General features: G+C 40.8%; 1 protein-coding gene across 4 annotated transcripts; it reads right to left on the reverse strand.

The window, feature by feature from the left end:
* Position 1: 1 nt before the first annotated feature.
* On the reverse strand, positions 2-15,770 carry LOC143161215 (methylcrotonoyl-CoA carboxylase beta chain, mitochondrial-like). 4 transcript variants are annotated; one of them, XM_076339956.1, is made up of 13 exons: positions 15,682-15,770; positions 14,905-15,235; positions 13,031-13,227; positions 11,715-11,893; positions 10,700-10,780; positions 10,087-10,265; positions 8,386-8,578; positions 7,275-7,366; positions 6,191-6,347; positions 5,303-5,425; positions 4,527-4,675; positions 3,922-4,003; positions 2-254 (listed from the first exon to the last, which is right to left on the reverse strand). In XM_076339956.1, exons 2-13 carry the CDS (start codon positions 15,222-15,224, stop codon positions 171-173), a joined length of 1,836 nt encoding a protein of 611 aa, XP_076196071.1. In that variant the 5' UTR covers positions 15,225-15,235; positions 15,682-15,770; the 3' UTR covers positions 2-170. The 4 variants fall into 4 exon arrangements, with proteins under 4 accessions (XP_076196071.1, XP_076196072.1, XP_076196073.1 ...); XM_076339957.1 differs by lacking the exon at positions 15,682-15,770 and adding an exon at positions 15,371-15,442; XM_076339958.1 differs by lacking the exon at positions 15,682-15,770 and adding an exon at positions 15,318-15,335.
* Between the last annotated feature and the right edge of the window lie 12,065 nt (positions 15,771-27,835).

A 27,835-nucleotide genomic window follows, 5' to 3' on the forward strand; every position in this document is an offset into this window, starting at 1 on the left:
TACGGTTCAAAATACAAACTTATTGCCAATAGACTTAAAATCCAGGATTCTTGTTTGTCTGCAATGGTAATGTTTTTAATGGTATCAAAGTATTAGAAAATCATTGACATTAAAGATTTCTAGTACACGGTGCTAACTTTAAAAGGCTGATCACTTGAAAATGGCTGCAGTCACATTCTGATGACAGGATATTGACACGGAGATATGACCTGGTACTTCTGCTGTTCTATAATCTCTAAGCACTTTGCAATTACCTAATTAAAAACAAAAGACAATATAAGACAAAAAACTAGTAAAACTTACTAGTTATGCCCTCATTCCGTAATGCATTTGTTTTACTTTTTGCAAAACAATGAACACTTAAAATGAACAGTTGCTGGCTGTAGCATCAGGGGAGATAAGATGTCAGTGTAATCTACCACTGGGGCAGGGGAAACGTAAAGGAAGGAATGTCCTCAGGATCCCAAAGTTTATGCATTGCATACAGAGACCACTGAACCATTTTAAAGTCACTGTGGTGACAAGAGAATTACTTTTGGAACACTGGGAAGCTATTTTGCTGTAAAACTCCAATGAAAATATATTAAGTGATAATCAATTTCTGTTATTACATAGCTATGCTCCTAAGATTCCCAATCGCATATCAAAAATTAGCAGAACATCCTCCTCCTCCGCATCCATCTTTTTCTAAGAAGTCATCTTTCTTGGTGTCTTGTGACAACAGGGACTGAAAATACAGAACTGGTTTTGGTCTTCAAAAACAACATCCATTAAGATTTTGTTAACTTTCATCATATGGTGTGTATAATAGTCTCCTTTGCCAAAACCTTTTGTGCATCTTGTTGGAAATCAAGAGTCATGAGAAGCATTTTCCTAATTTCACTGTGCATATTCCACTGCTATTGGAGCACACATTGTCTTTTAAAGCCTATTAAAAAAAAGGCACATTAAGGATCTGAATGAGCACATGCTGTCAGTTCAGACAAAGCTAAACATAAATTCCATCTATTAGCAAGAACTGGGATAAAGTAGCAAAACAATATTGTAAAAAAACAGCTAAAGATGTAAACAGGAATTATGGTGTGCTGGTGAAAATTACCCGAGAGTAAAAATAATTCATTTCAACTGTCACATAGAGGTCCCTTCCAACCTATTCTATGATTCTAAAGGTCATCTAGTCCAATCCCCCTGCTGTGGGCAGGGACATCTTCAACTAGATCAGGTTGCTTAGAGCCCTGTCCAACCTGACCTTGAATGTTTCCAGGGATGGGGCATCTACCACCTCACTGGGCAACTTGTTCCAGTGCTTCACCACCCTCAGTGTAAAAAATTTCTTCCTTATATCTAGTCTAAATCTACCCCCCTTTAGTTTAAAACCATTCCCCCTTGTCCTGTCGCAACAGGCCCTGCTAAAAAGTCTGCCGCCATCTTTTTTATAAGCCCCCTTTAAGTACTGATAGGCTGCAATAAGGTCTCCCCGGAGCCTTCTCTTCTCCAGGCTGAACAACCCCAACTCTCTCAGCCTTTCTTCACAGGAGAGCTGTTCCATTCCCCTGATCATTTTCGTGGCCCTCCTCTGGACCCGTTCCAACAGGTCCGTGTCTTTCTTATGCTGAGGGCTCCAGAGCTGGACACACTACTCCAGGTGGGGTCTCACCAGAGCAGAGTAGAGGGGCAGAATCACCTCCCTTGACCTGCTGGCCATGCTTCTTGCGATGCGACCCAGGATATGATTGGCCTTCTGGGCTGCAAGCGCACGTTGCTGGCTCATGTCCAGCTTTTCATCCACCAGTACCTCCAAGTCCTTCTTGGCAGGGCTGCTCTCAATCCCTTCATCCCCCAGCCTGTATTGATACTGGGGGTTGCCCCAACCCAGGTGCAGGGCCTCACACTTGGTCTTGTTCAACCTCATGAGGTTCACACAGGCCCACTTCTTGAGCTTGTCCAGGTCCCTCTGGATGGCATCCCATCCCTCTGGCATATCGACCGCACCACTCAGCTTGGTGTCATCTGCAAACTTGCTGAGGGTGCACTCGATCCCACTGTCTATGTCATTGATGAAGATATTAAACAGTACTGGTCCCAATACGAACCCCTGCAGAACGCCACTCGTCACCAATCTCCATCTGGACATTGAGCCGTTGATCACTACCCTCTGGATGCGACCATCTAACCAGTTCCTCACCCACTGGACAGTCCACCCATCAAATCCATACCTCTCCAGTTCAGAGAGAAGGATGTTGTGGGGACCATGTCAAAGGCCTTACAGAGGTCCAGATAGATGCCATCTGTAGCCCTTCCCATGTCCACTGATGTGGTCACTCCATCATAGAAGGCCCCTAGGTTAGTCAGGCAGGACTTGCCCTTGGTGAAGCCATGTTGGCTGTCACCAATCACCTCTCTGTCCTCCATGTGCCTTAGCATAGCTTCCAGGAGGACCTGTTCCATGATCTTCCCAGGCACAGAGGTGAGACTGACTGGCCTGTAGTTCCCTGGGTCTTCCTTTTTTCCCTTTCTAAAAATGGGGGTTATGTTTCCCCTTTTCCAGTCAGTGGGAACTTCACCAGCCTGCCACAACTTCTCAAATACGATGGATAGTGGTTTAGGAACTTCATCCGCCAGTTCCCTCAGGACCTGTGGATGCATCTCATCAGGTCCCATGGACTTGTGCACCTTCAGGTGCCTTAGATGGTCTTGAACCTGATGTTCTCCCACAGCGGGCAGCTCTTCATTCTCCTAGTCCCTGCCTTTGCCTTCTGCAATTTGGGCAGTGAGGCTCGAGCACTTGCCGGTGAAGACTGAGGCAAAAAAGTCATTGAGTACCTCAGCCTTCTCTGTGTCCCGGGTAACCAGGTCTCCCGTTTCATTCCGGAGAGGGCCCACATTTTCCCTTGTCTTCCTTTTATCCCCGATGTACCTATGGAAGCTTTTCTTGTTGCTCTTGACGTCCCTGGCCAGATTTAATTCTATCAGGGCTTTAGCTTTCCTAACCTGATCCCTGGCTGCTCGGACAATTTCTCTGTATTCCTCCCAGGCCACCTGTCCTTGCTTCCACCCTCTGTAGGCTTCCTTTTTGTGTTTGAGTTTGTCCAGGAGCTCCTTGTTCATCCATGCAGGCCTGGATGAATATTTTCTTTTCATGTGTAGTTCCTAGACAGAGGTAGTCTCTGGGCTCTAGTACTAGAAGATACTTCTCAGTGCTCTCCCATTATCAAAGTTCCCCTAAAGTCCACAGAAAATATTTAACATCTACATAGTACTATAAATATGTACCATATTTAGAAGGATTAATTGATAGCAGGCTGTATTTGTGATCTTTAAGCAAACAAGCTTCAGAAGTGCAAAGAACACGAAGTATTGCTAATAAACAACCTAACAAGGAAAAATTAGAAGAACAAAGGCAGCGGCTTTCAGAAAGAATCTAGTGGAGTGGATGTTTGCCAACTTAAAAAATAAATAAAAAGGCGGGGGGGGCATCCCAATTGTAAGCAGCAAATTACAAGCACGAAGAGAAAGTAGCAAAAATAAACATCCTAGGACAAAAGAATGGAAACAATGTGAACAGTAATGAGCCTGAACTTAAAAGAGTGAAGATATGGGTGATTATGCAAGACCAAAAAAGAAAGGATTAAGATACAGAATCAAATGGTAAAGTCAATTAAGAGGTTCAATGAGGAAATGCTGTAGTCAAGTAACCAGAATTCAACAGAAACTTTTTGGATAGACTAATGGGGAAGAGAAAAGATGAGAATTGCAAAGCTAAATGCCACAGAAAACAGAGTGAGAAGTGGGAGACCCAGTTCTGGGACTCAGCATGCCGCTGACCTTGAGCAAGTCATAGGCTTGCACATTCACCGCAAGATCCTTTTGAGATCTGAGCATAAAATGTACTGTAAAGAACAAATAAGGAAAAACCCCTACCTTTCTAGTATTTTGAGGTAGAATTATACCGTCATCCCAGAGTCTGGCAGAAGAGTAAAATGCACTGCTTTCTTCCTCTAGCCTGGAGAAGACAGAGTATTAAACAAGCTTAAAAGCACAAAAATGTAATAAAAAACATCAGGCCAGTAAAACAAAATCATAGATGAAAAAGGCATATACTTCAATCTCAAGTGAATGTGCAGTACTACTGTTAAAATTAATTAGAATCCAGCATGTAATACATAACAGATCTGATCATTCTGCAGTACAGACCATCCTCCACATTCAGAAGATTGCCATTGTTTAATATACAGCAGAATATCTTGATGTTGGGTTGTATGGTTTGGGGGTTGTTTTTTGGTGGTTTTTTTGTTGTTGTGGGGGTTTGGTTGGTCGGTTGGTTTTTTAAAAGTCAAACATTTGTGCTTCCTTGAGAAGACCCTAAGAGCAGACATGGAATTACATGGAAATTTAAAGTATTTTTCAGTAGATTCAGGTTTGCTTTATTTGTTTGGGATGTGTTGACCTGCAAGATGAACAAAAGTAGGTAATTTAACTAATTAAATCTGAGTGTAACTGCAAGGGTTTATATTTAATGTCCTTACTTTTCTTTCAGATGTTTTAGCTCTGCTTCATCTCCTGTACAGTCATTGTCCCCAGCTTGTGGGACTATGGAGAAATGTCTTGAATCTACAAGAGCAACTCTTGCATTAGGCCACAAGAACAGAAAGTTTGGACTGAATGATCTCCCGCACTACAAAAAAATACACAACACAAACTCATTGAAATTAATCACAAAAAGATGGCTATAGGATGACACAGTCAAGTTCAAGGCAGAATGTAATACAGTTTAATTTGTAAAGCATTAATGATACAGCTCCTTTACCACTACAGCTACAGCTCCTGTATTAGTACAGACACCCTGCAGCAGCAACCACCACAATCCCCGCTGCCCTCAATATTGCTGTTTTATTGTTTTATTTTTCCTCCAAGCACTTACATGTTTAATTCTAAGCAAAGAGCCCTACTGCACTTACTAGCTGCATGAACAGCACAAATAGTAGCAAAACTAAAGGAGACATGCTCCTTGATCACTGAAAACAAACAGCATGTGCTGAGAAAAAGGCAGGATTGTCTCCAAGTCGGGACATTTTCAGATAACCTGGACTTTTAGAACTGGCTCTAGGTTCTTAGATGCAGACCAAATTTTCTGTAATCACATCTTGTGATGCACTTCTTGCTTTAAAAGTAGTTAAAATAGCAAACTGAGTTAAATGTCTGTAACAACAGCTGACTCTTTTTTAAAAATGAAGTGCTGTGAAATCTTGGTAAAGTGTAAAAAGTCTATTATCAAACCCATTAACATTTACGCTACCCATACCATAATATAACTTTCACTCCCGTAACAGCCACCAATTACAATGGTTATTTTGGGAACGGCAGCACAAGCAACAGCAGCCATCATGGAGGCCTGGGCTTTTAATCTGTTGGAGTGAGCCTCTGCCTGAAATGAAAATAAAGATTTTAGATCCTTTAAGTCTTTCTTCTAGATTCCCTCTGCTCCCATCAAACTTGTATTTCTAAAACATTTATTTCTTTACAATTCCATATGATCATTTCTTCCACAACAGTAAGATAGCATCATTAACTACCAAAGCCCATTATGCACTTATTTTATAATGTAAATCAGCAAAACAATTATAACCAATGTGCAAAAACCTACGATACAGTGCAACCCTAGCTCTCCCAGGCATTAGCGAAACTTAGTACAACGCAATTATGCCAGGCTTTGTTTTAAGTGCTGGTGACAGTTGGGAGGAACAGGGCTGCAGAAACAGTCTCTGTTCAGAGAATCTAATGTAGGTTTTACCATGAGGCTCTCTGTAGCCCAGGACAAAACATACTGTACTTTAATGCCCTCACTTTTCTAAAAGACAAGTATATTTTTCTGGGGAGCGCAGTGGTATCAGAAGAATTGATAGGTTGTATTTCAATATAAAAAGCACTATAAATTCCAAGTTTTACAGCTCACATGCCAGCTGGACAGTACCATTTTAGATAAGCATAGAGGCCTGCTTAAAGCTAGAATAAAGTGAGAATGCTAATGGAAAGATTTAAGAACAAAGTAATTATGAAGCTTCTTGATTTAAACCATCAAGAGTGGTTTAAAAAAATTATTTTCCTAACAATAATTTTCAAAATGTAATCTTAAACAAAAAAAGAGCTAAGCATTACTTGAATTAAGCATATTGAACTAAAAATGCCATACCTGTGAGATGCTTGTTGGCTCTGCTGTATGTGGAGCAGTATTTTGAAAAAAGAGGATGGGAATGCTCCGCTGACTGCACAGCTGTACAAAATGGCTACCCTTGAGAGAAGCATCATGAGACAGCTCCCCACTGTTAGCCACTATCCCCACCAAGTGCCTACAAAACAGACACATGAACATTTTCACTTTTGAACCCCAGAAATTATGAAACTGTAGCTCATAATGTTCTGAAGGAAGGAAATAAAAATATCCGTACACACACACAGATCTGCCCTTCTACAGAAATTCAGAATGTGAAAGGATGCACTTACATGTGTCATTTCATTCAAGGACCCTCACATACCTAACAAACAAGAAGTCTTGCAGCACTCCTGATAGGTAAAGCATGGAAGTATTAAGATGGATTAATACCCAGAGGGCAGGTAAAGCTATAGAGGACCTGTCAGAGTTTACACTGCAAGACAACATACAAGGTGTCAGGACTCTGGGCTCTCTCCAATTCCTGTAACATAGAACCTAGCAGTCAATCTGAAAAGTTTATACTTTCAGCCTAAAGAGCCTCTAAAAATGTATTTTACTACCTTTTTTTTTTTTAAATATGATTTGACAGGGATGTTGTATGCTTCATGAATGTGTTAATAATACAGCCTGATCTGAATTATGCAAGGCTTTATTGTATGGGTATTATCCCATCTCCATCACATGGGAGAAGGGATGATAGCTTTCAACTCAGTTTGGGATGGAACACTTTTAAAGATGCTGTTTCTTATTTCTTCAGTAATCTGCTGAGACTTCAGTGTTCTAACTGTCTGGCTAGTAGTTTTTGTGAACAAACAAATCATTTCACAAAGTCGTGAAAACCATTCATTTGTAATCACTCTCTGCTGCTATTGGCCTGAGACATGGTGAATTCAGAGCTCAGAGACAGAAGATCAGGCTTTCTAGACGTATTTTATTACCAATTCTTGACTGACTCAGAACTTCATAAACATTGTTATTGGAATACTGTAAAACCTGATAATGATATGAAAGCTATTTAGACAGGTATGTCCATACATTTTGATATGAAATCTTATAGCCTTACCCTTCCACATGGCCAAATCCTGTTACTAATGTTGTTCCATAATTAGCCTTGAATTCCTGGAATCTGCTTCCATCCATCAGACGGCTCAGAATCTGCAGAGAAATATACAGTCTTTACTACAGAAATTTAAGTGAAAATAGGATAGTTCTGCTAAAAGATATGCTCTGTTCAAATAGTAAGGAGACCTGTATAATGCAAGTTGTCAACCTAAATGAGCATAGAAGGCCCTTTTATGTCTTACACTCTGCTAAATACTCAATATGCACAAAATACCAAATTTGTGTTTATGTTTGATTACCTTCAATGTATTCTGAGCCAAAGTTCAACTCCAAAATTATTTCAGTGTTACAGAGCACAGTTGTTTATGTGCATAAAAATGTTGTAAAAAAAAAAACCTGTGTGCAGTTACAGTTTGCATGCATAAGAAACACTCAGTTGCATATTGCTCATGCTTTTTTCAAACATAGTTTAAAAGCTGCCTTCAAAGCTGCACTGCTTTATACAGTCAATCCCCTTAACTGTAGGAATTTACCCCTGGAAAAGATACCGGATTCACATCCTTGGAGACTAAATCTCTTCTAGAACAACACAATGAAAATAGCGTGGGCAGTTCTGCATGTCTCTGCTTATGTATTAGCATCTGTTCCAGCCTCAAGCAAGTTTAATTTGAGCTTTGTTGTTTTTTCAGTCAGTATTTTCATTAGGCATTTATGTTACAAGATGATAGTCTTGACTACTTGGGGTGGGGGGGGGAAGGCAGAGGGAGGGGAAAACGGGACACTAAAGGGGTGCACATTCTCAAGGCAGCCAACACAGTACAAGACATACTGACATAACAGCATCTCAAACAGTGCATGGAAACAGATGGGGATCAGCTGGCATAATCTGTAATTATCTTATTTCTAGCAGGTTTTCAGCTTAAATATTTTCTATAATTCCACAGAATTGTTGCCATTCTGCTTTGTTGCAGACTCAAGACAGTTTGGCAACTGATTAGGTAATAATACAGAATATCTCAGGTACTTCAGGATTCTCCAAGAGAGAACAGCCTGTTGCCTGTTAATCTGGAGCAGACTGAAAGGACGAAGGAATACAGTATCTGTCACCTTACCAATTTTACAGGAAGAGTACACCTATAATCTTGCGGTGCCAGTCCCAAGAGCTCATCAGAACTATACAGAGGACTGTCATGCTCTATGACGTTCTCTGGCAGTGGATCATAATTTAATGTAGAGATAACATTTCGAATACATTCATAGGCTTCCTTTTCTGAAGATGCAAAATGGTCACTACAGCCACTGACTCTAGGAGAGAAAGCAACATTAGTTAGTATTGAATTAATGAAATCTGAATTCTAATAGAAAACCCAAACTAAAGGAAAAAACCTTAACCCATACTGTGACTCTCCAACCTCCCTGGAAATATTGTGTGATTTTGTTCTTGTATGAATGAGCTGAAAGCAGTTAAGTCAGTGGAATTTCTGTGCAATCCAACCCAAAAACAAATTCACAGTAAGTTCTTCCCTGTGACCTTTGTGTTTACCTGTATTAAAGAAAGACCTTTGAATTTATTTTCATGATGATGATGTTGCAAACAATATAATAAAGGGAAAACAAACTTTAAAAATTATTTCAAAATAAGCACTTCCAGCCCGGATATAAAGACAGTAACTTATTACGTGTAACACAGTTAGGTGACTGTCATACTACTATTTGTGTTTGTGAGAAAGGTATGGAATCTGGTTACCATATACACAGCATAGAATGCCAAGAACAAAGAAGCAAAGCCACCCTTTTCCCCTATCTAGAAGGGAATAACTATTTTGACAACTACAGAAATTTCTGACATAGAAAAATAGCATTAAAGAAATGGTTAGATAGCTACTATCAGGTTTATTTCTTGTTTGCTCATCTCCTGCTATGAAGCCCTCATTAACAGCAGAGACAGGCAGGCTTTCCATTTTTTTTTCTTTGCTTCAGGTACTTTTACAAGCATTCAGATTCTTCTCTGCAGTGAGTTAGTCTAGTGTCTTCAGAAGCAGACAAATGGAAAGAAGTCATACCACCACTCCACTCATCAGTTTAGGGAACAAAAGATAATTTCTTATGCATTTTCCCCATCATCACAGTATTCGAACACTCACAATTATTTTTTAATATTTGTATCCTGACAATGTTTACATTAGGAAAAGAAATGATACCATCCCTCTTCTATAGCTCGTCCCTCTGAGGCACAAAGGAACAGACTCGCCTGAAGTTGCTCAGAAAGTATGTGGAAGAATGGGGAACCAAATCCAGATTTGTCCAATCCCTGCTTCACCCCATAAGATCACTTAATTTAACTTCCATTTGGCTGATCTAACAAAAAAGCCACACCTGAGAAGGAAAGCAAACAGTGTAATAATAGATTCCACTTTTGGCCCTGATCCTGACCTCTGTAGTTATGTGAGATTTCTATCAGAGAGAGCGAGCGCGTGTGTGTGTGTGTGTGTACACACACAGTGGAAGTAGAAAGTTCCCGTGGACAGTAGTAAAGACAAAATTACAATGCCATGTTACTTTTTTAATTTCAAAGAGTTGTATCTAGCCCCGTGACACTCCCACATATATAACTGAATGCCACCAACCTTTATAATAATTCATGTATCATTTCTACTGTTTTTTTTTTCACTGCATGCTTTTCAGTCCTTGAGGACCGTATTGTATCCTGTCACTGGAGTAGCTTCATTCACGTTATTTTAAGATAAAATGAAAGTTTCTTTAAAGCTAAGTATGCTGAATTCTCTCCTATTTTAAAGACTTATTTCACGTACTTAGAGTGAAGTTTAGCCCCTCCTAGGTCCTCGGGAGAGACATATTCTCCTGTAGCAGCTTTTACCAGAGGTGGGCCAGCAAGGAACAGTGTACCGATTTTATCTATAATCACAGCTTCTTCTGCCATGGTTGGAACATAAGCACCTCCAGCTACACAGGAGCCGCACACCACTGCCACCTGAAGGACAAATAAACCAAAACAAACCAAGATGCTGGAAAGAGGAAAATGGAAAGGCAAAACCATTACATTTATTTCAGAAACATTCAAGAGACTAAATCGCAGCCTGGGGAACAATGAACTAGAGATATAAATACCAGCATGAACAACAATGCTCGTTTTGAGAGTTCAATGTTTACTCTAAAATAACCTAGTGATTCGATGCTTTTCCATCATGATCAGTTGGTAACACTTAGAGGATCCTTAAGGCTGAAGTATTCTGTTATGTGAGATACTATTTGCATCTCCCTTCCCCACAAACAGAAAAGGTGAGCTTTAGAAAATTTTTTGCATATTTGAGAGTTGTTCCTAGAATCTGTATTAGAACAAAACTTTTTTCAGAACTCTACTGATCACATGTACTACACTTACTTGTACTCCAAATGACACTGTACCTGAGGGATTCTCATGGCAGACATTATTGCTTCATTGTAGAAAACTCTGCCACCGTGTGACTTGTCAGGAAACAGCTCTGACTGACATTACAGAGAAAAGACAAAGTGAGTTTCAATATTAACTACAAAAGCCAATGCTTTCTCTTCACTCCATTAATTCACAAACGCATTGGAACTGACTCCGGGAAGGTCACCACTAACAATCATAGCTGAAACTTTCATATACAGCATTTGCTATGATATTTATTCCCCTTATACATTGTGCAGTTCCACAAATATACCCATGTGTTTCGAAAGCAGAGATAAGTTTCATAATTTTTTGTGAAACCAATTTATTCTACACAAACTGAGACTGTAAACATGGAGAAGGGGAAGCTCATGTTCATACTTTATCTGCGAAATGACTTCAGCACAGTTTCCCTTTTTAGTTTTCGATACAACTCCTTAAGTCAGGTAAGAACTTCTATGTGTTTGCTTTCAGTCTGGAGAAGGAACTATTATAGTCTCTGTGATAACATGACCTCTGTACGTTGGAAATGAACCTGTGCAAATTCTCCTTTTATAGTAAGAAATTCAAAAACTACATTTTTAAAGGCCATGGAGGTTACTGCATCACTATCACAAACACTACAATAAAATACAGAGTAATTTTATAGATTCTGAAGTTGAAAATTGAAACCTCAAACAAGGTACTAATTTATTAAAGATGCCAAAGCATTTCAGCACACTGAGGAATATCCATACTTGGTCAGCACTTTGTCCCTCCACTGATACTCAAGTTTCTAAACTTTGATTAGATGCTAGATGCAACGTTAGCCATAGTGATCACCACTGTTACGTATCTTCAAATCATCTCCCGGACTCCAATTTGTGAACAAAACTCAATTTAAGTACAACAGACAATGAAAGTCAACCAGCCAAGAAAACAAAACATAAATCTGAGGTTTATTGTTAAACGTTAGTATGACTAAAATAAATGTAGGTATTTTCTTCTGTTAAGTGGTTCTGGTATTACCTGTAGTGGTAGGAATGCTCCCCCACTGTCAGTGAGGTACACAGATAACAGTCTGTTCTGCATGGCTATTTCTTGAGCTCTTAATTGTTTCTTCACTCCAATCGGATAAATAGTTCCTCCTTTCACAGTTGCATCATTTGCCACGAAGACACACCAGACCCCACAGATTTTGCCAATTCCTGTAAGTGGTACCACAGATACTTATCAGGACTCTCTAGAATACCATAGACAAAACAAGGGGGGCAAATTATAGCTAGGATGTTCTTTTGGTAATACCATATCAAGAAGCTGCAAATTAAGTTGCGAATACCACACAGACAAGAAATCTATAGCTCTTTTCTGGAATAACAAACTGAAAGCTAATGACATTTTTAAAAAATGTAAATGACAGAAGACAGAACTTGAAATAAACTTATTTACTCCCAGTGACAATATAAGAGAAAAAAATACATAGGCTGACTTCCAACTCTTGAGATAACAGAGAAGGCAATTAAAAATTACCTATATAAAACTGAAAAATTTAACAATCTGTGACAAAAGATAGGATTTCATACTCTATTCTTCTAGTTACTTTTTAAACTGGAACTGCTCTTCAAAATGCAATGAAAAGACTCATCTATAATTTGAAAAATATTACAAAATATATGTCACAGCTCCTGTGTCACACAGTAACTTTGTCCCCTTTCCTTTAACAGACAACAGTGTATTTGACACATCATTCTAAATTTTTGAAACAAAAATCAGTAACTGCTAAGTAGAACAAATTGCTAAATCTAGAAGAAATGAAAGAACATTTTTTTCTTTAAAGGTTTCTCCCAGATTACCCAGCAAAGATTGCAGAAGAATAATACAGCAGTGGCTGAACTCTTTCATGTTGGGAGCTGCTACTGGATAGAACTGATGTTCACTTTTCCTAGGAAAGCACATTCTTAAGATACTAAAATATTCCATAAAACTGATTACACGCATCCTTTTTCCTTTCCCAGTAAGAACAAACACCTTAACTTCAGTGAGCAAGGCTGGTTAGTATAGGAAGGTGTGCAGCACACACAGACTACAACGAATGTACACTGCTTACAATCACTTACTCATCACTGCACCCAAACAGCATCTCTCAAATTATATTAAGGATCATGTTGGTTCAAAACCCTTCTTCCTTCTGGGCTGCATCTCCAACATGGGCTGCTCAAAACAATACTCTCAACCCATATCCATCTTTAGATCTAATATGAATCATACTTAAAGATATGAGCAATGAAACAAATGAACTTCATCAATTTCCCATTACATCTAATATTACATTTGCTAGCAATTACCAGTAAGGCACCCAGCAGCAGGGACATCACCATATGGCATATTGAGGCCTGCCAGTGGAGACAGCTCAAGAAAAAACTCATCATCAAGTAGCAACTTCAGGCGTTCACGAACAAACAGCTTCTTGTTTCTCTGAGTATGATGCAAGATGGCATTTTCTCCCCCTCCTTTACTGACCATCTCTAGCAACTCTGAATATCTGATTTAAAAAACAAAGTTTCAATTAATGAAAACCACCTTTACTTACAAGTTACCCTTTAGTAGAGTTAACATAGGACTTAAATGTATTGCAGTTTTCATATCAATGGTATGAGAATGAAGACGAATTCGCATTTTCAGATTGTAAAAAGTGTAATAAAAAGCAAAGGTTTGTTATTTAAAGCAAGCATTTTAGTTTCGTTATTCAAAATTGTCTAATAAAGACAAAAAAAAGAGTGAAATAATATTCTATCTGTAGTTTATGTTCATAGATAGTAGACGTTATTAAATCCATATCCTCCCCTGGGTGTTGCCCATATACACCCAACACAATGTATGATCATAATTAATCTCTGCCAGCAACCCCATGAGCGGAGTAATGAGAAGGGGCTGATCATCAGCGACCAAAGCTGACTTTGAGAGATATTGCCCTACAAACAACATTAGCCTATAAACTTGCAGCTATTAATAAAGCTATCATTATTTGCTAGTCCTAATTCAGCATGGACATTTACCTCCATGTTCCAACTACTCTAGGGAAGAATCCAGTCAAGGGCTTCCTCCTTCAGTTCCCCTCAACAAGTTTATCTGACAAAAATCAGTAACTGGTAAGTAGAATAAATTACTAAATCTAGAAGAAATGCACACTCTACAGCACAGAAGATATACTTTAGAAGTAGTGAACACTGCAGTGTCACTACAATCATCAAGAGAGGAAGTGATTACCAACATTATTGTTGGGGCAGCATCAAGTACAGATAAAGAATTGAATAAACTGTAAACAAATGTGGTACCTCGAATAATTTTGGTCTTAAATAAACCAGGTTCTTAATTTATTTAAAGTAAAATATTTTTCGCCAAGATGCATCATCTTTAACTAAAAATACTGTTTGACATAACTATTTATGCACCACTTTGCTCGTGACTCCATTATCTTATTGTGGCTTCCTGCAGACTGTAGAGATTGAAAAACCTCAGGAGAAAAAAAGCTATGGATCTTTAATAGTGTCGTAAATGCCACCACAGGAGGGCACAGTGTGTTTTCCATAGCTTTGCTTCCAGCTCATGTATCATTCCTCTGAACAAAGGCCTTTGAATTTTTGCCATCTGATCTTTAAGGACAAACACATAAAATACATTTTCCTGCTTTTATCAGTGAATCACTATTAATTGCAGTAACTGTCACCTACTCTTGCAGGAGGGATCTGTAAATGTGTGAGTCACCATTTATGTCTTTGCATTCAAAATCAAACACAAAACAAATTTTATGAAGGTCTAGAAAAAATGGCAATATATACAAAACAATGTCACATGGCACTATTTTAAATACAGTCTGCACCTAGGTTCAGGCATTTCAGTCAACATTTAGGCACCTCTTTTGGGGGGCTGAAATTTTTAAGTGCCGATTCTTGCAAAATTCACTCTGCAGAGAAGCTGCCCGAGAAAATAGCAGCAAGGAAACTAGTTTAAGCTTCAAAATGGTTAGGAAAAAAACCCAACTTTTTTTTTTTTAGTCTCTGGACTTTTTAAGAACAGAAGTTTGCTTTTTTTTTTAGTCTCTGGGCTTTTTAATTAGCATTCTTCCTATGTTAAAAGTCCCTAAAAGTGCCTCTAAGTAACTGTCACAACATCTCAGAAGCAGCAACATATTTAAAACACCACAAAAACAGTTTATTACCTTTTAATAACAGCCTCACTGTTCCTTAAATTTTCTTCAAACACATGTCGATACACAGACAGGATACGTCCATCTAAAACAGGGTAAGTTTTTGCATACTGTCTATATTTTGCTTTATTACTTACTAAACGGTAGGGAATCATGTCGCGTGTCCTTTCAAACCCCTGATTCTGCAGTATGTGTGCGGGTTGTTTACCATGACACAAGTCCTTATACTTTCTTTCGAACACGCGATTTAAGGTTTGTAACCTTGGAAGCAGCGGAGATGTGGCGTTGGGGGGCAGTCTGCCAAGGGAGCACAAAGTGACGGTGTTCCACATGACCCTAAGAACTGAAGGGAGAAAAAACAGCATTTATTGCCAAAAATTAAACTTCAGATTCCCTCGACTGACGAGGCAAAACAGACTCCGCACCTCAGGTCGGGGTCGTGAGGGAACTCCCCCGGATCCCGCCTTGCAGCACGCACCCTGCCCGCGGAGGAGAGCCCCGTGAGACGGTGGCAGCACCCCGAGGCCCCGTGGGGCTCCGGGGACGAGCAGAGAAAGAGACGCCGCCGGGAGCGGGCCCAGCCGGGGCCTCCGGAGCGCGTCGGGAGGCGGAGGCGGGGCCGGGCGGCCCCTGAGCGGCCGTTCCCGGGGCAGGAAGCGCGGGACCGTGGGCCCTCCGGCGAGGCTCCCCGGCCTGCGCCTCGGCCCGCCCGGCCGCCGCTGCCTCCTCTCCCCTTCCCTCCTTCCCCGCGCCCGCCGCGGCTTCCCCCGCGCCCCCGCCGACCCTTACTCGGGCAGCCGCCGCTGAGCCGTCCGGTCCGGGCCCGCCTCTCGGGGCGGCTCCGCAACCCTCACGGCGGCCCGCCCCCGAGCGTCCTCTGCCATGGGTGTCCTCTGTCCCGGGCGCCCGGGCCGGGCCGGGCCGGGCCTGCCGACGGGGCCTTGCTGCGCCCCGGGGCCGGGCCGGGACGGGCCTGGCCTGGCCGCAGCTTCCCGCCCGCGGCCCTACACAGCCGGAGCGCGGTCGTACTGCCGGGTGCCTCCTCCCTTGCCTTCCAAAGGAGGCGTGCTGGGCTGGATTCCACTCGGTCCCGGGTGTCCCTTTGCGGTGCCATGGCTCAGGTACTGCCACCCACCGCCCTGGGTTCCCTCTCGGACCAGTTGTCCCCACCAGGGTCTCCCGCCACCTCAGTTCCCTCCGGGTGCCTCGGCATGGCGCATGCTGGGCCTGTGCCCTCAAGGAAGGCCTGGGTAACGCTGTGAAAACGATAGGCGAAGGGCAAACATCACAAAAAATAACACAGGGAGCAAAGCGGATTGCTGCTCTAGGAAATAAGTGCAATTACATACACAGCATATGTGTTTTGATTTGTAAATTACATGTTGTTGGGCAATATAGAATGTTAGAGACCCGACTGTAGCTCAAAAATAACATGCTGGTGCTTCGCGTGCCATTAAATACAGGATGGCCACAAAACGTCTCCAACATCCTCCTTTCATGCAGCATAGTGCACGTCCTACAGACAACGCTGCTGGGCACTTGCAGACAACATTTTGAGTGACACCATTCCTCCAAGAATAGTTGTAAGCCATTCGAAGCTGTAACTGCTCAGTCAAAATGCCTAAACGCTTTCTAATTAAGTTTATCATTAAAATATTAAAATTAATTTGATTTTTTTCGTTCCATACCTCATCCTGTCCGTGGGCTGCTTCAGTCGGTTTGCTATTGTTAATCATGGCATAACCTTCTAGAAATTACTGCGTGCTGCCTTTCAGCAACTTCGTTAAAATGCATTCCTGCCAGAGAGCTCTTTATCCATACATATTAATAAGGCTTTGTAGCGGTAATTAAGCAATGACTAATATGTTGGTGAATGTAAGTATCCAGCACAGGCAGGAGAAAGAATTTGTAGGTAAATAAGTTGTATATGTTATTAGTAAACCTTGACAATAATAATTAAGATTCACTGAGCTATACTAATATAATATTTTTCCTTTTACATTTAAAGCAGATAGGACTGTCTTTGATACTGTGCTCCCTTGTGTCAAGAAACTCGGCGCAGGTGGAGCAGTGGGAAGTGGCACTGCTGCCCTGGGCGGCTTCAGCTGTCCTCCTGGGATGTTCCAGAGTCTTGCCTGCTGTCCCAAACCTTGTGGCAGGGAGATGAAGGTCTGTGCTGAACCCGGTGAGAGCCCAGGGAGGAGCGGGCAGGGCTGCTCTTTCAGGGCAAACGTAGCAGTCAAGGGCAACACAGACACTCCAGGGGTAGAAGTGGGTCATGCTAAGTCGGGGGGCGTGTCTGCACTTGTAAAGAATCCCTTTCAAAAATAGGATCCCAGATCTGATTTGCACTCTCCTAAAATGCTCATTAGTTCTGGACCAGCCAGAATGAGGCGAGTGGTGGGCATTTGTTACTGATAATGAAACTATTGAACAAAACCCCTGATCTGGACACGTGTCATAAGCACTGATGCAGCCACACAGAGGTTCCTGGTATAGCCCGTGTATGAAGTTAGCAGCCTGCTACACCATTCAGGCTGGTTTGGGGCATTCGTGGTGGTGGTTGTTGATTATTTCAGTTCACGTCTTCCCTCCTTCCATGGTGTAACCAGAACTCTCTTCTCCCAACATTTTGAGAAACTTGTTAAGAGCTGAAGATGAGAGACAGAAGACACTTTGCAGCTTTATATAGATCTTTTGCATTTTCTGTGGGATTTTATGTGAATTTTTGTGCTCTCTGTGGTGCAGGTGATAATGGGGAAGGAAAGAGTTGTGACAGAAATTCATGTAAAGCAGGAGAATACATTTGAGGAGGTCTGAACTTCAAAGAGGTGTTGATGGTAGTGAAAATGCTGGGTGCTCAGCTTGCTGAAGAAGGAGTTGCTGATGCAAGTGCTTGAATATGTATTTAAAGTGAGATTTGGGCTTCCTGTTGTTTCTGTGTTGTTTTTTTTTTAAGTTGACCCATATATAATTTCCCTGGATTCATAAGATTTTTTAGTACTCTATTCTGTGAATGTATCAGAGGGACTACTGTTCAATTATAATTTTCATGCTTCTTATTTCATTTTCCATAATTAAGTGTTAGACTTTCATAAGATACATTATCTCTAAAATGTTAGTGTTGCATAGCAATTTAATTTTATGTGGTCTTAATTTGCAGAATTTTTTAATACTTTTTGCAGTTAATGCATTGGCTTGTATTATTTTACAGGTTTTCCAGTAGATAGAATCTGTGTTCACAATCAGAATATGCTATATGTAATACAGGTTGCTTTTACTTAGGCTTAAAAGGGGATTAAACATTCTCATGAAAGCTGAACAGTGCTTGCTCAGAGTAAAGGAAACAGAAACACTTAATCTTCATTGCATTTCAGCCTCCACATGTATCTAAGTGAATGTTTATCACAAAGAGAAGGCATCAGTCACCAGTTTTTTGTACTGGAAGGCAGCCTGGGATAAATAACAAATCCTGTAATTAGGAGCCAATAGATTCTAATTGACTTACGTTAGTCCTCGAGCTGAAATCTAGCCTTTCTCTCTTGTCACATATGGAGCATCCTTTGTTTAATGAACACTGAAGGGAAATTGAGTGAGGTAAGAAAAAATAGCTCTTCTGAATGGATGCGGCCTTGTGCAAGTGTTTGAAGTTGTTAAGTGCTTATTTGAGCGACTTTTGAGCTGAGCATTTAGATTATGTAGAGTAGCATTTAGGAAAAATGTTAATGTTGTTGCTTACTTTAACATGAGCTGCAGCTCTGCCAGCAAAGATGAGACATGCCATTTAAGGAACACTAAAGCTTTGAGTGAAGTTTTTACTCAACTTTATTTAGAAACCTGCTGGAGTGCACCGGATGCTGGGGGAAACCAGAACACACTTTTTGGATTGTCAGACCAAAGGCAGGAAGGTTCCCACAGAGCCCTCCTCCTTACGTAGCTTCTGTTTCTTATTTAGATTTTGTTTTTTAATACCCAAGAGCTTTTAGTGGTGTTCTGACAATTGTGGCCTGGAAATTTGTCTAAATTAAAGCAGGTTTTGTTTGTTTACTTAAAAGTGCTAACAGACTCAGATGGTCCCACAGCATTTTTCAGGGCTTACATCATTCTAAAATAGAGTCAAGTGATTCAAAACAAATTTGACAAAAAAAGTAATTTTCTTTGCCCACTTGATGCATTTGCATCTATACAAAAGGAACAGCTAAGCCTTGGCAGGTATGCTGACCGTAGTATCTGGAAATGATATGAAATGTTAGGAAGCTTATTTTAGTTGCTGGAAGATACAAGGAGTCAAATGAACTAGTCTGAAGATGTGAGACTAAATACGGGAGAAGTTGGGAGCCAGATCCTCAGCTAACGTAAGTAAATGTAAGTTCCACTGAGGGTATATCAGATGAAGGGCTGCTCCCATACTATTTAGCTTCTTATTTTGGATGATTTGAGGTTTTATGAATCCCCACATAAAGAGAGATGTGAAGAGCCAGGTATGCCTTCACAAACTGTGTGAAAAGTTGAGGATGGTCAGTTGAGTCATGGAAGTTTTCTTCACATTTGTTCATTACAGCTACATGAGACAGTAGCTGTATTACAACACCTATAAAAAATACATATTAACATCAAACCCTTATCCACATTTATTTACCACATAATTAAACGCAGGATCACAGTGTTTTTTAACTCTAGTTTAGCCTTCCCAGACTCTCAGTCAGTCCCCAGGAAAAGCACGTGAAAACATTTGTGCGGAAGCATATTGAAGCTGTGAGAAGGGGAAGCTACTTTGTAGTCCAGGACCACTTGCTGTGCTACTCCTATCGCTTCACTGCTGTTCTTTTGCAGACAGATGCATTAGCTCAAGTGCCGTGAGATACCAGCCACCACAGCTGTACAGAAAGGAGAGATGGGTAAGCAGAGGGTCTAGGTGCTCCGGAGGGCTAACTCTTGGGCTGCTCCCACAGCCCAGTAGGACTAACCTCCTGTGTAGTCCCAGGAGAAAGGGGAGTAGAAAGGAAGGTAGCCAGTGACAGGCATATGGAAGTGCCCGTTTCTCCACTGACTGCTGAGGGAGCATCGGGAGATTGTTCTTGTGGAGTTGAAATTAGCTTTTGAAGGTAGCCACCTCTCTGTTTCTCATTCAGAGAAATGTCATCTGCTGTTGGTGGAATGTCCTGTGGAAAAGTGAGAGACTGAAGGAGGAAGGTATGTGGTTTGGGCTCTGAATTTCAGCAGCTGAGAGTTTTTAGGACTTCATAATTTATCTTTCAAGCCAAAAGACTATTATGTAGGCCTGCACATGTGTTGGGAATACTTTAAATTCCCAAAAGAGTGAAATCCTATGCAACTCCATTCATACATGGAAGCTCTTCTGCCTCAAACTGCCTCTCTTCTAAAAATGTTGGGAGACCAAACTCCTGGGAGAGATTAAAAGGGATGAGAGAGGGATACGAGAGTGACAGTCCAGTCTGTGGCAGTTGGATTTGGCATTTGTCTCTTGCCACAAAGAGCTTACAAAGCCATGAATAATTACATAATAATTACAATTGTGGAAACATAGCTTATTTGGAGAAGACAAGGAGTGTGTAAACTTGCTTACATTACTGAAAAATGTCTTATGATTTGTCTTATTCCTGTAAAATGCACAGAACTAAAGGAACAGAATTATATTCTAGTTAAGGCATAATCTAGTAGTTGTACAGTTCCCCATTGCAGGACCAGAGTCTGTTCTGAATTGCACTGACACGAGCTGAAGAGAACAGAGTTCGATTCTGAGAATTCAGGTAACTGGTGGTGATACCCAAATCAGAAGAAAAATAAATTTGACTTTCATGGTTTGAAATGGCAGAGCTGGCAAATCACTTGTTGGTTTTACCTGTACTGTTATCTGAAATCACTGAATGGCTTCTGAAAAATTGTTTTACAGTTTTAATATGCGACAACTATATGAAGATCTCTTGCTTCCTCTGTTTTAAAGGCCTAATTGAGAGTCTTCTGAAGTCATCTGAAAGCTTTTTATTGGTTAGAGGAGATGGAGATTCAATTGCAAATAGTCAGGTTGCTTGCTGATATTTTATTCTAGGAAAGTCCTGATTGATTTATTCTGCTGTGCAGATGTTTGGCGATGAGTGGTGACACCAAAGCCTCAGTCTGTGTTTGACTGTTTGGAGTCCCTTGAACATGGTTTTGTAAGGCCATTTCTAGCTAGTAATTGGTAACTGGATGTGGTTAGGGTAGTTAGATAAACATACAGAGGAAGGGGATGAATCACTAAGTAAATATAATATTGATGCTGTAGGAACTGCTGTTACGTACAGCACATTCGTGGCAGATGTGACGTATTTGTTTTCCGTTGTCAGGAAAATGTTACTTGAAAGAAGAATTGAGTCTAAATGTGTAGTTCCAAATCTGCATATCCACACCTTCTCGATGCATGTGTTGGCTCCAGTTAGACTCTTAACAACTTGTCGGCTTTTAATATACCCCACTTCTTTTTATATATCCCCTTAGAATTTGATCCACTAATCTGAGGTCATATCAGAGAAGTTTCCATTGCTTTAAATGTCAGTGTAGTTGCATCATTAAAAGCCCCTAAAGTAGATGGTCTACGTTAATGTAAAAGGACATTTATGCCAGTGAAACAGCATTATAGGTATTAGTGGAGCATGGTGGCAGTTTCTGTCAGCAATTTTTGCACCCATGTAACACAGAAAGGGCTAAAAATACTGTCTACTGTGACTTGCATGCCACATAAAGAGGAGAGAGTGATATGGTACCAAAATCATGAAGAAAAGCCCTTCAAATTGTTTTCTGTCCTCTCTTTTGCACTTTTTCAGGATCCTGGTAGGTACACTAAATCTGCTTAAGAGCCTTACATTCCTTGTGGGTGCTTGGGCTGGGGCCACCCTGTTAGCCAGCAGCCCCAGGGCAGCCTGATCCATCCCTCAGCGGATGGAGCCATCAGCTGTGATGGGAGGGAAGAGAAACCAAGGCAAAACGGTCGATGACAACGTTTGTGGGCACCCAAGTAAAGGATTTATTGATTTATTCATTCTTGTTTACAGTGTTGAGGATTTAACCATTAAAAAGGCCTAATTAGAAGACGAATTGGATGTTCGATCGCCCTGTTGCAACCGAGATAAAAAGCATGCATATATATGTATCTATGGTGTGTATATATATGCATATGTGCTGAAATGAGTTTTCCAATCCCCTAGTGTTTATTTAATTTGTAATGAAAAGTCTTTGTTCAGAAGGAAGAAAGATCAAAATTTATTTCAGAAGTGTGGTTAGTACATTACCTTCCTGTGTGTGCATGCATATACGTGCACCTAATTCACAACTTCCAGCCCCCAGTTCCCAAATGCTTGGCCCCACTCCGCCACTGACATTAGCTGTAAAAGCCATAATGTAATCCTCAAAAATTTGGAAAAGTTAATGTTTCTTTTCATAGCTTTAAAAGTAACTCTGTTCAGTCTCTCAAAAAGCTAAACTTTAGCTCCTCAGCAAAGCTGAATTGTTTTGAAATCATGGAAGACATTTTTTGCAGACAAAAACCTCATGTCTGAGCTTTGAACTCCGTGAAATTTACCATGATTTGTAGAATATCTCTACCTTGAGTTTTGGTGCAAAGTTTCAGCAAGGAACTAAGTATCAAGCAACAATACATAGAAAATTACATAAGCTATTGCCAGACAAGATATTGTAGATATTTATGATACCATAAAATTCTTCTCCAGTTACTGCTTTCCTGATCCACTTGGCATGAAACGTTAACTTGACTTCTACTTACTATTGTCATAAAAACCACAGGGGTTTCTTCTTCCTGCTACGTGTTGTGTCAAAGATCCAGTAATTGGTAACATGTGAATTAACATTTTGCAGTAACAGAAGAACAGAGTGCACCAACAACAATGAGAAGTGGTGTTCTGGAAAGTCACTTTAGCATTTAAATCTATGGCAAGCATCAGGGCTAGAAAACCACAATCTTTAAGAAGCAATGGACTTTTACACATCAAATAGCTTACATTTCTCCTGCTGGTAACCGCCTATGCGAATATTTACAACTAAAATGGAAACATGATAAAAAATTAATAGTCATCACAGATCCTTTTATGTGATGCTTATATTTTTGTAAATCTTTGCAGCAAATTCTGTTGTATCTTTGTACTGGAAGTGTTTTCTACTTGGTTTGAATGTTTTGCAATATTATATCATGTTACACTGCTTTGTTAGAATGTTAGTTATCGATAACACGTTTAGCTTAGTTTGGTGCACTACAAATTATGTGTATGCTCCATGATATTGATTGTGAAACATAATGAACAACTAACCACACCAGAAAAAGAATGAAAAAGAAAAATCAGAGTCAAAACACCCTGTAAAGTCTTAAGGTACATTTTAAAAGATTGATGAATTCTCCAGCCTCCTGTGGGTTCCCTCTACTATACAGGCTAGTGAATTACTTGGATCATCTTCTCCCTCATATCCTTGACTTAATTGAGCTGTAGTGTGAGAAACATTTATTCAACAACTGCAGGCGCCGACGCTGCGGGGGAGCTCTTCAGCCGGGCTGGAAAGTGAGGACTGTAAGATTCACAGAGATTGTTCGATACAGCCATTAAAACACAGTGATGGATAAAGCCTTCTTGAAACCTCTAAGTCATTGGATAGATCTTTTGATTTGAAATCTTTTTGAACTAGGGTCACCTATGGTTCCTTTGCAGCTCTCAGCCTTGCTGTTGCATAAAAGAGGCCTTCAAATTTCACCCATTTTGTCTGACAAGATCCTTTTTTCAGCGTTCATCCTTCATGACCACAATTTAATCATTTAAGATGACAAAAACCACCTAACAGTGGGTTCTCAATTCTAATTGAGTCTTTTTTAGCTGGTATTGTTAGTAATAAAGTAAAAAAGGAACACAGGCTTTCAAATTGGAAGCAACCTGGTACTTTTAAGAAGCTATTCTGGATAACTGAATGAGCAGTGCTAAAGAAAGAGAAGGAAATTTACATTTTGTCCTTGCAAGATACTTTAATCCAATATTTATAGCAACACCGTAAAATCAGACTGTCAGAGAAAGAGCTCTGTAACTGGAAGTGGAAACTCACCGGTTCCAGACCTGGCCCTACTTTGTGACAGTAAGCACATCACTTAATTACGTTGTCTCAGTTTCCTCTGGTTTTGATGCTGGGATGAGAAGTACCTATGAGTAAGGCTGAATGTACCCATGACACGGAAGAGGTTTTCTGCTGGCAGGTGGCACTGAGCGCTTCCTGCGGCAGATGGAGCTGGGAGACTGCGTGTGTAGTCCTCTTTGCCCCTCCAGTAAATCCAGTCCACACTGGTGACCCAAGAATCGCTGTAAACAGGGAACTTTGAACTGTTCATAGGGAGGGTATTACAGAAAGACAAGAAACCATGACTGGGATATGCAGTTAGCAGAGTGAATTTTTCCACAAAAACCTCCAAGAGATTTCCAGTTGTAATGTTTTTAGCTTTGAAAATATAATCCGACCTCTTCACTTTTAGGTCTCTGACCATTATCCCCTGGTCTCAGCAGAACAACAGCAGTATATTTAACAGCTTCATTAATGCCAGAGTAATAATTATCTACTGCAGGAATGGCTATCGCATCAGGAATTTTTATACCAGAACTGCAGCAGCATTCTGATTCTTCAGAACTCAGGAGCAACGTTTGTAAAGGTACAAAATTAGTGAAAAAGATTGTTATCTAAATCTAAAACAACACCAATATATTAAAAAAGAGAAAATGGGAGCCTACGAGCTGGCTGCACTGCAGAACAGATAGTTTACACAGAATGGGGTTAGTTACAGCTGCTCGGAGTAACAGTTTCACCCTCCAGCCCTTCACAGAAAAGACTAAGGCAAAAGTGCAAGCGGTTGGCTGGGCTGAGTAATTAATCCACAGGGAATGGCTTAGCCAATGAGTCAGCTTGTCTGTACATCGATTTGAATTATAACAGTATTTGAAATGTTGTATTTTCGTTTCTTTCCTTGCTACAACATGATCATAAGTTATCTGCTGTGAATTTTTTCAGTGCAATATTCAGAACTCTGTGTTTCATATTTATAATGGGCCAAATAATCCAGATGCCAGTTTCTGTTTTCTTTGTGATTATTTATTAGTTGTGTTTATTACATTTATATATATATAAATGTAATATCTAAATATTCTCAGAGTTATCATACTAGATTGCAAAACATGCACAAAACAATAACAAAAATTTTAAAAATTACAAAATCTTGCAGTATTTGCTGATTTATAAATGATGGAGATTACTAGCTATGTGTGAATCACACAGGTGGGAAAAACAGATCATCTGTCACATTTCCTTCCTCTGGATCTTGAAATCTAGAAACTGGAGCTGGCTCAAGGGCGCACTGCAAGAAAATGTGTTTCTCTTTCAGAGAAACTTACTTGGGGAAACAGAGAGATGCGAAGCTTTGTGCATACTTACGAACTCTTTTCATCTTAATTACGAGCATCTGAGACCTTACAATTTTTTCAAGCATCAGGATGGTACAGTGATGTTATTTTATAGCAAGGCCTGTATAATTATAGTTAGAATTCACATGCACGTTTTCACATAGTCCCTAGGTACCTGGTTAATCAGTCGGATCCCTTAGTGACTCTCCTCTAAGATTCGGGTTAGTTTCTTAAGTGTAACGCTTCCAGAGCCTTCCCACCATTCTGCCTATGTTAGGTCTCATTTTTGAAATGGCACTTTAATTTGATATTTAGTTATTGTCCAGCCTGGAAAGAAGGAGGGAGCCAGGGCAGAGGGTTTGGGGCGGCTGCTGAGGGCTGTGGCTGCACCAGCCACAGGGCCTTGCACCCTGGTACTTACCTATCTTCATCCTCAGATCACCTGTCAGGTTGCAACCAAGCTGTCTTTGTGCTCCCAAGATCATGGCTTAAATATTATTTATGCCTTTTCTTGTAACTTGGCCAATCTGCATAGAACTCGGTTAGGGAAGTTGGGGTGTGCTTTATAAATCAGCTGTAAAGCTACAGCATGTGGCAGCAGCGTGAAGTTTTCCTCTGCACCCACTCCCCGTTGCATACGGAGAAAAGACCAGTAAACATGGGTAGAGCAGAGGCGAGGGGCTTTCATGCCCTGGCCCATTACATCATTTCGGCACTGCCTGCTAGTTATTTGCTCTCTATATCACTTCCACCCAGGGGGCTCAAAGAAATCAGCAAATCTCCCCCAGCAGAGCTACGAATCCCCAGCCCAATTCATTCAGGCGCAGCGGGACAGCCGGGGATTAATCAGAGGGGGAATGCTGTGAATTCCTGCACGCTCTTTCTTTCCCTGGCGCAGCTGGTGGCGGGGACACTGCCAGATGAAAGCGGGGCTGTCAGCATCCATCAGCCTGGCTCCGGCGGCTGCATTGCAGGGGATGGACTGGCCTCAGCTGGTAGCTCCAGTGCCGCTTCCCTCTGCCAGGTTAGACGCAGGAGGCATCCAAATTCAAGTACACCTCACTCTTCCAGCTTTCGATCTGTTTTTAGGAGTTACCAAATCCTCTAAGACAAAATTAGAATGAAGATATTTTTGAATGTTAGGCCACAGCATCACAGAAACTGGGGATGGGAGAATTTATTGACAGCCCATCTTCTTGCCACTTCGGAGTTGTTCTCTTCTGATCTTAAATTTCCTAAATGAGGTTTCTGTGATGTAACAGGGAAGCTATTCTTAAGGAGCTTTTTATGGGGAATTCTGTTTTCTCTAGGATGTCATTGTTCAGCTACGACATTGTTGTAGCTCTCCACAGGGGTAAAATACCCACTGATAGAGCTGAATTTTTCCTTTTTTTTCTTCACAGAATCCCACTATGTGTATTAATCATCTTCTGTTCTCCAGCCCCCACAGCATTGTCCGTGTGTACTACTGTTACGTAGCTGTGCTGTGATCATACACAGGAGTCACTGGGTGGGAGCCCGTGTTGTTTACTGTAGCATATTTATCAGAAGAGTGCTCCACTGCATTGCAAACAGTAAACAAGCACGAGAAATACTGTGATAAATGAATGTTAGAACAGCACAGCATGAAGCAATGGCCCGGCAGCCTCACTGCTAGGTCTCACCATAAAATTGGGCACTCATTAGGTCTGCGGTATTATTGGAAACATGTTCCTCCAGGTTTCCTTCCATGAAGACAGCGATCCCCAGTAATCCCCTGCTGTGCTGACCGTCAGTGATCTGCCACATCACAGTCAGCAGCCTGCAGCTGGCCAGCAGAATCATTTTCTATACAATAATGATGGTCTGTGAAAAATGTTAAGGAAGGGGAAAAAACTGGAAACGGTTCCTTTTAAGGCAATTTAAGTTCAAGGGCCAGCCTGTGCCAAGGCTAATCAGAAATGTGGCGAAAACTAATATGCAATCTTTTAAGAAGATGAGAATCAATTTATTTTTAATATAATTTATAATATTAATTGAATTTGTGAGTACGTATGATTTTAAGTAGTGGTATACTCATGTTCAAAGTCTTTATTTAGAAATTTGGGATTTGGGGATTTGCTTACATTTTAACATATATAATTCTAAAAATCGTAATTCTCTTTCATTGCTATTTGCCATTCTGCAACGATTTTTTCTTTCTTTCTTTGATTTGAAAGGCCATTTCAGGTCCACTTTGGCACCTATCTTTGCAGAATAGAGCATTTACCACTTGGCCATGCAAACAGTTGTGCCAGGGTGGCACAAGGCTGGGGATAAGCAGTTGGAGATGATAAAGGGGTTGTACCTTAAGCCAGTGCTGCCATTGAAAACTGTCTCGTGAAACACAACCTGGGGGGGGGGAGGTGGAAAAATGAGCATGGGGATGAAGATGAATGACATGGGGGAAGAAATTCTTAAATCAGCATTGCCACTGGAAAAATCATATTTTATGCATTTCTACTGTATCCTCAGTGTCCTCAGGC

The sequence above is a fragment of the Aptenodytes patagonicus genome, chromosome 5 (assembly GCF_965638725.1).
Source record: "Aptenodytes patagonicus chromosome 5, bAptPat1.pri.cur, whole genome shotgun sequence".
Taxonomy (NCBI): domain Eukaryota; kingdom Metazoa; phylum Chordata; class Aves; order Sphenisciformes; family Spheniscidae; genus Aptenodytes; species Aptenodytes patagonicus.

Coding starts and splice junctions, on each gene's coding strand:
- LOC143161215 (XM_076339956.1), bottom strand. CDS start 15,224: ATGTGGAACACCGTCACTTTGTGCTCCCTTGGCAGACTGCCCCCCAAC. Junction 10,266..10,699: donor CTGCCATGAGAATCCCTCAG/GTACAGTGTCAT, acceptor TTTGTCCTTCAG/GTGGCAGTGGTGTGCGGCTC. Junction 255..3,921: donor TACCTCAAAATACTAGAAAG/GTAGGGGTTTTT, acceptor GTTTTTAATTAG/GTAATTGCAAAGTGCTTAGA.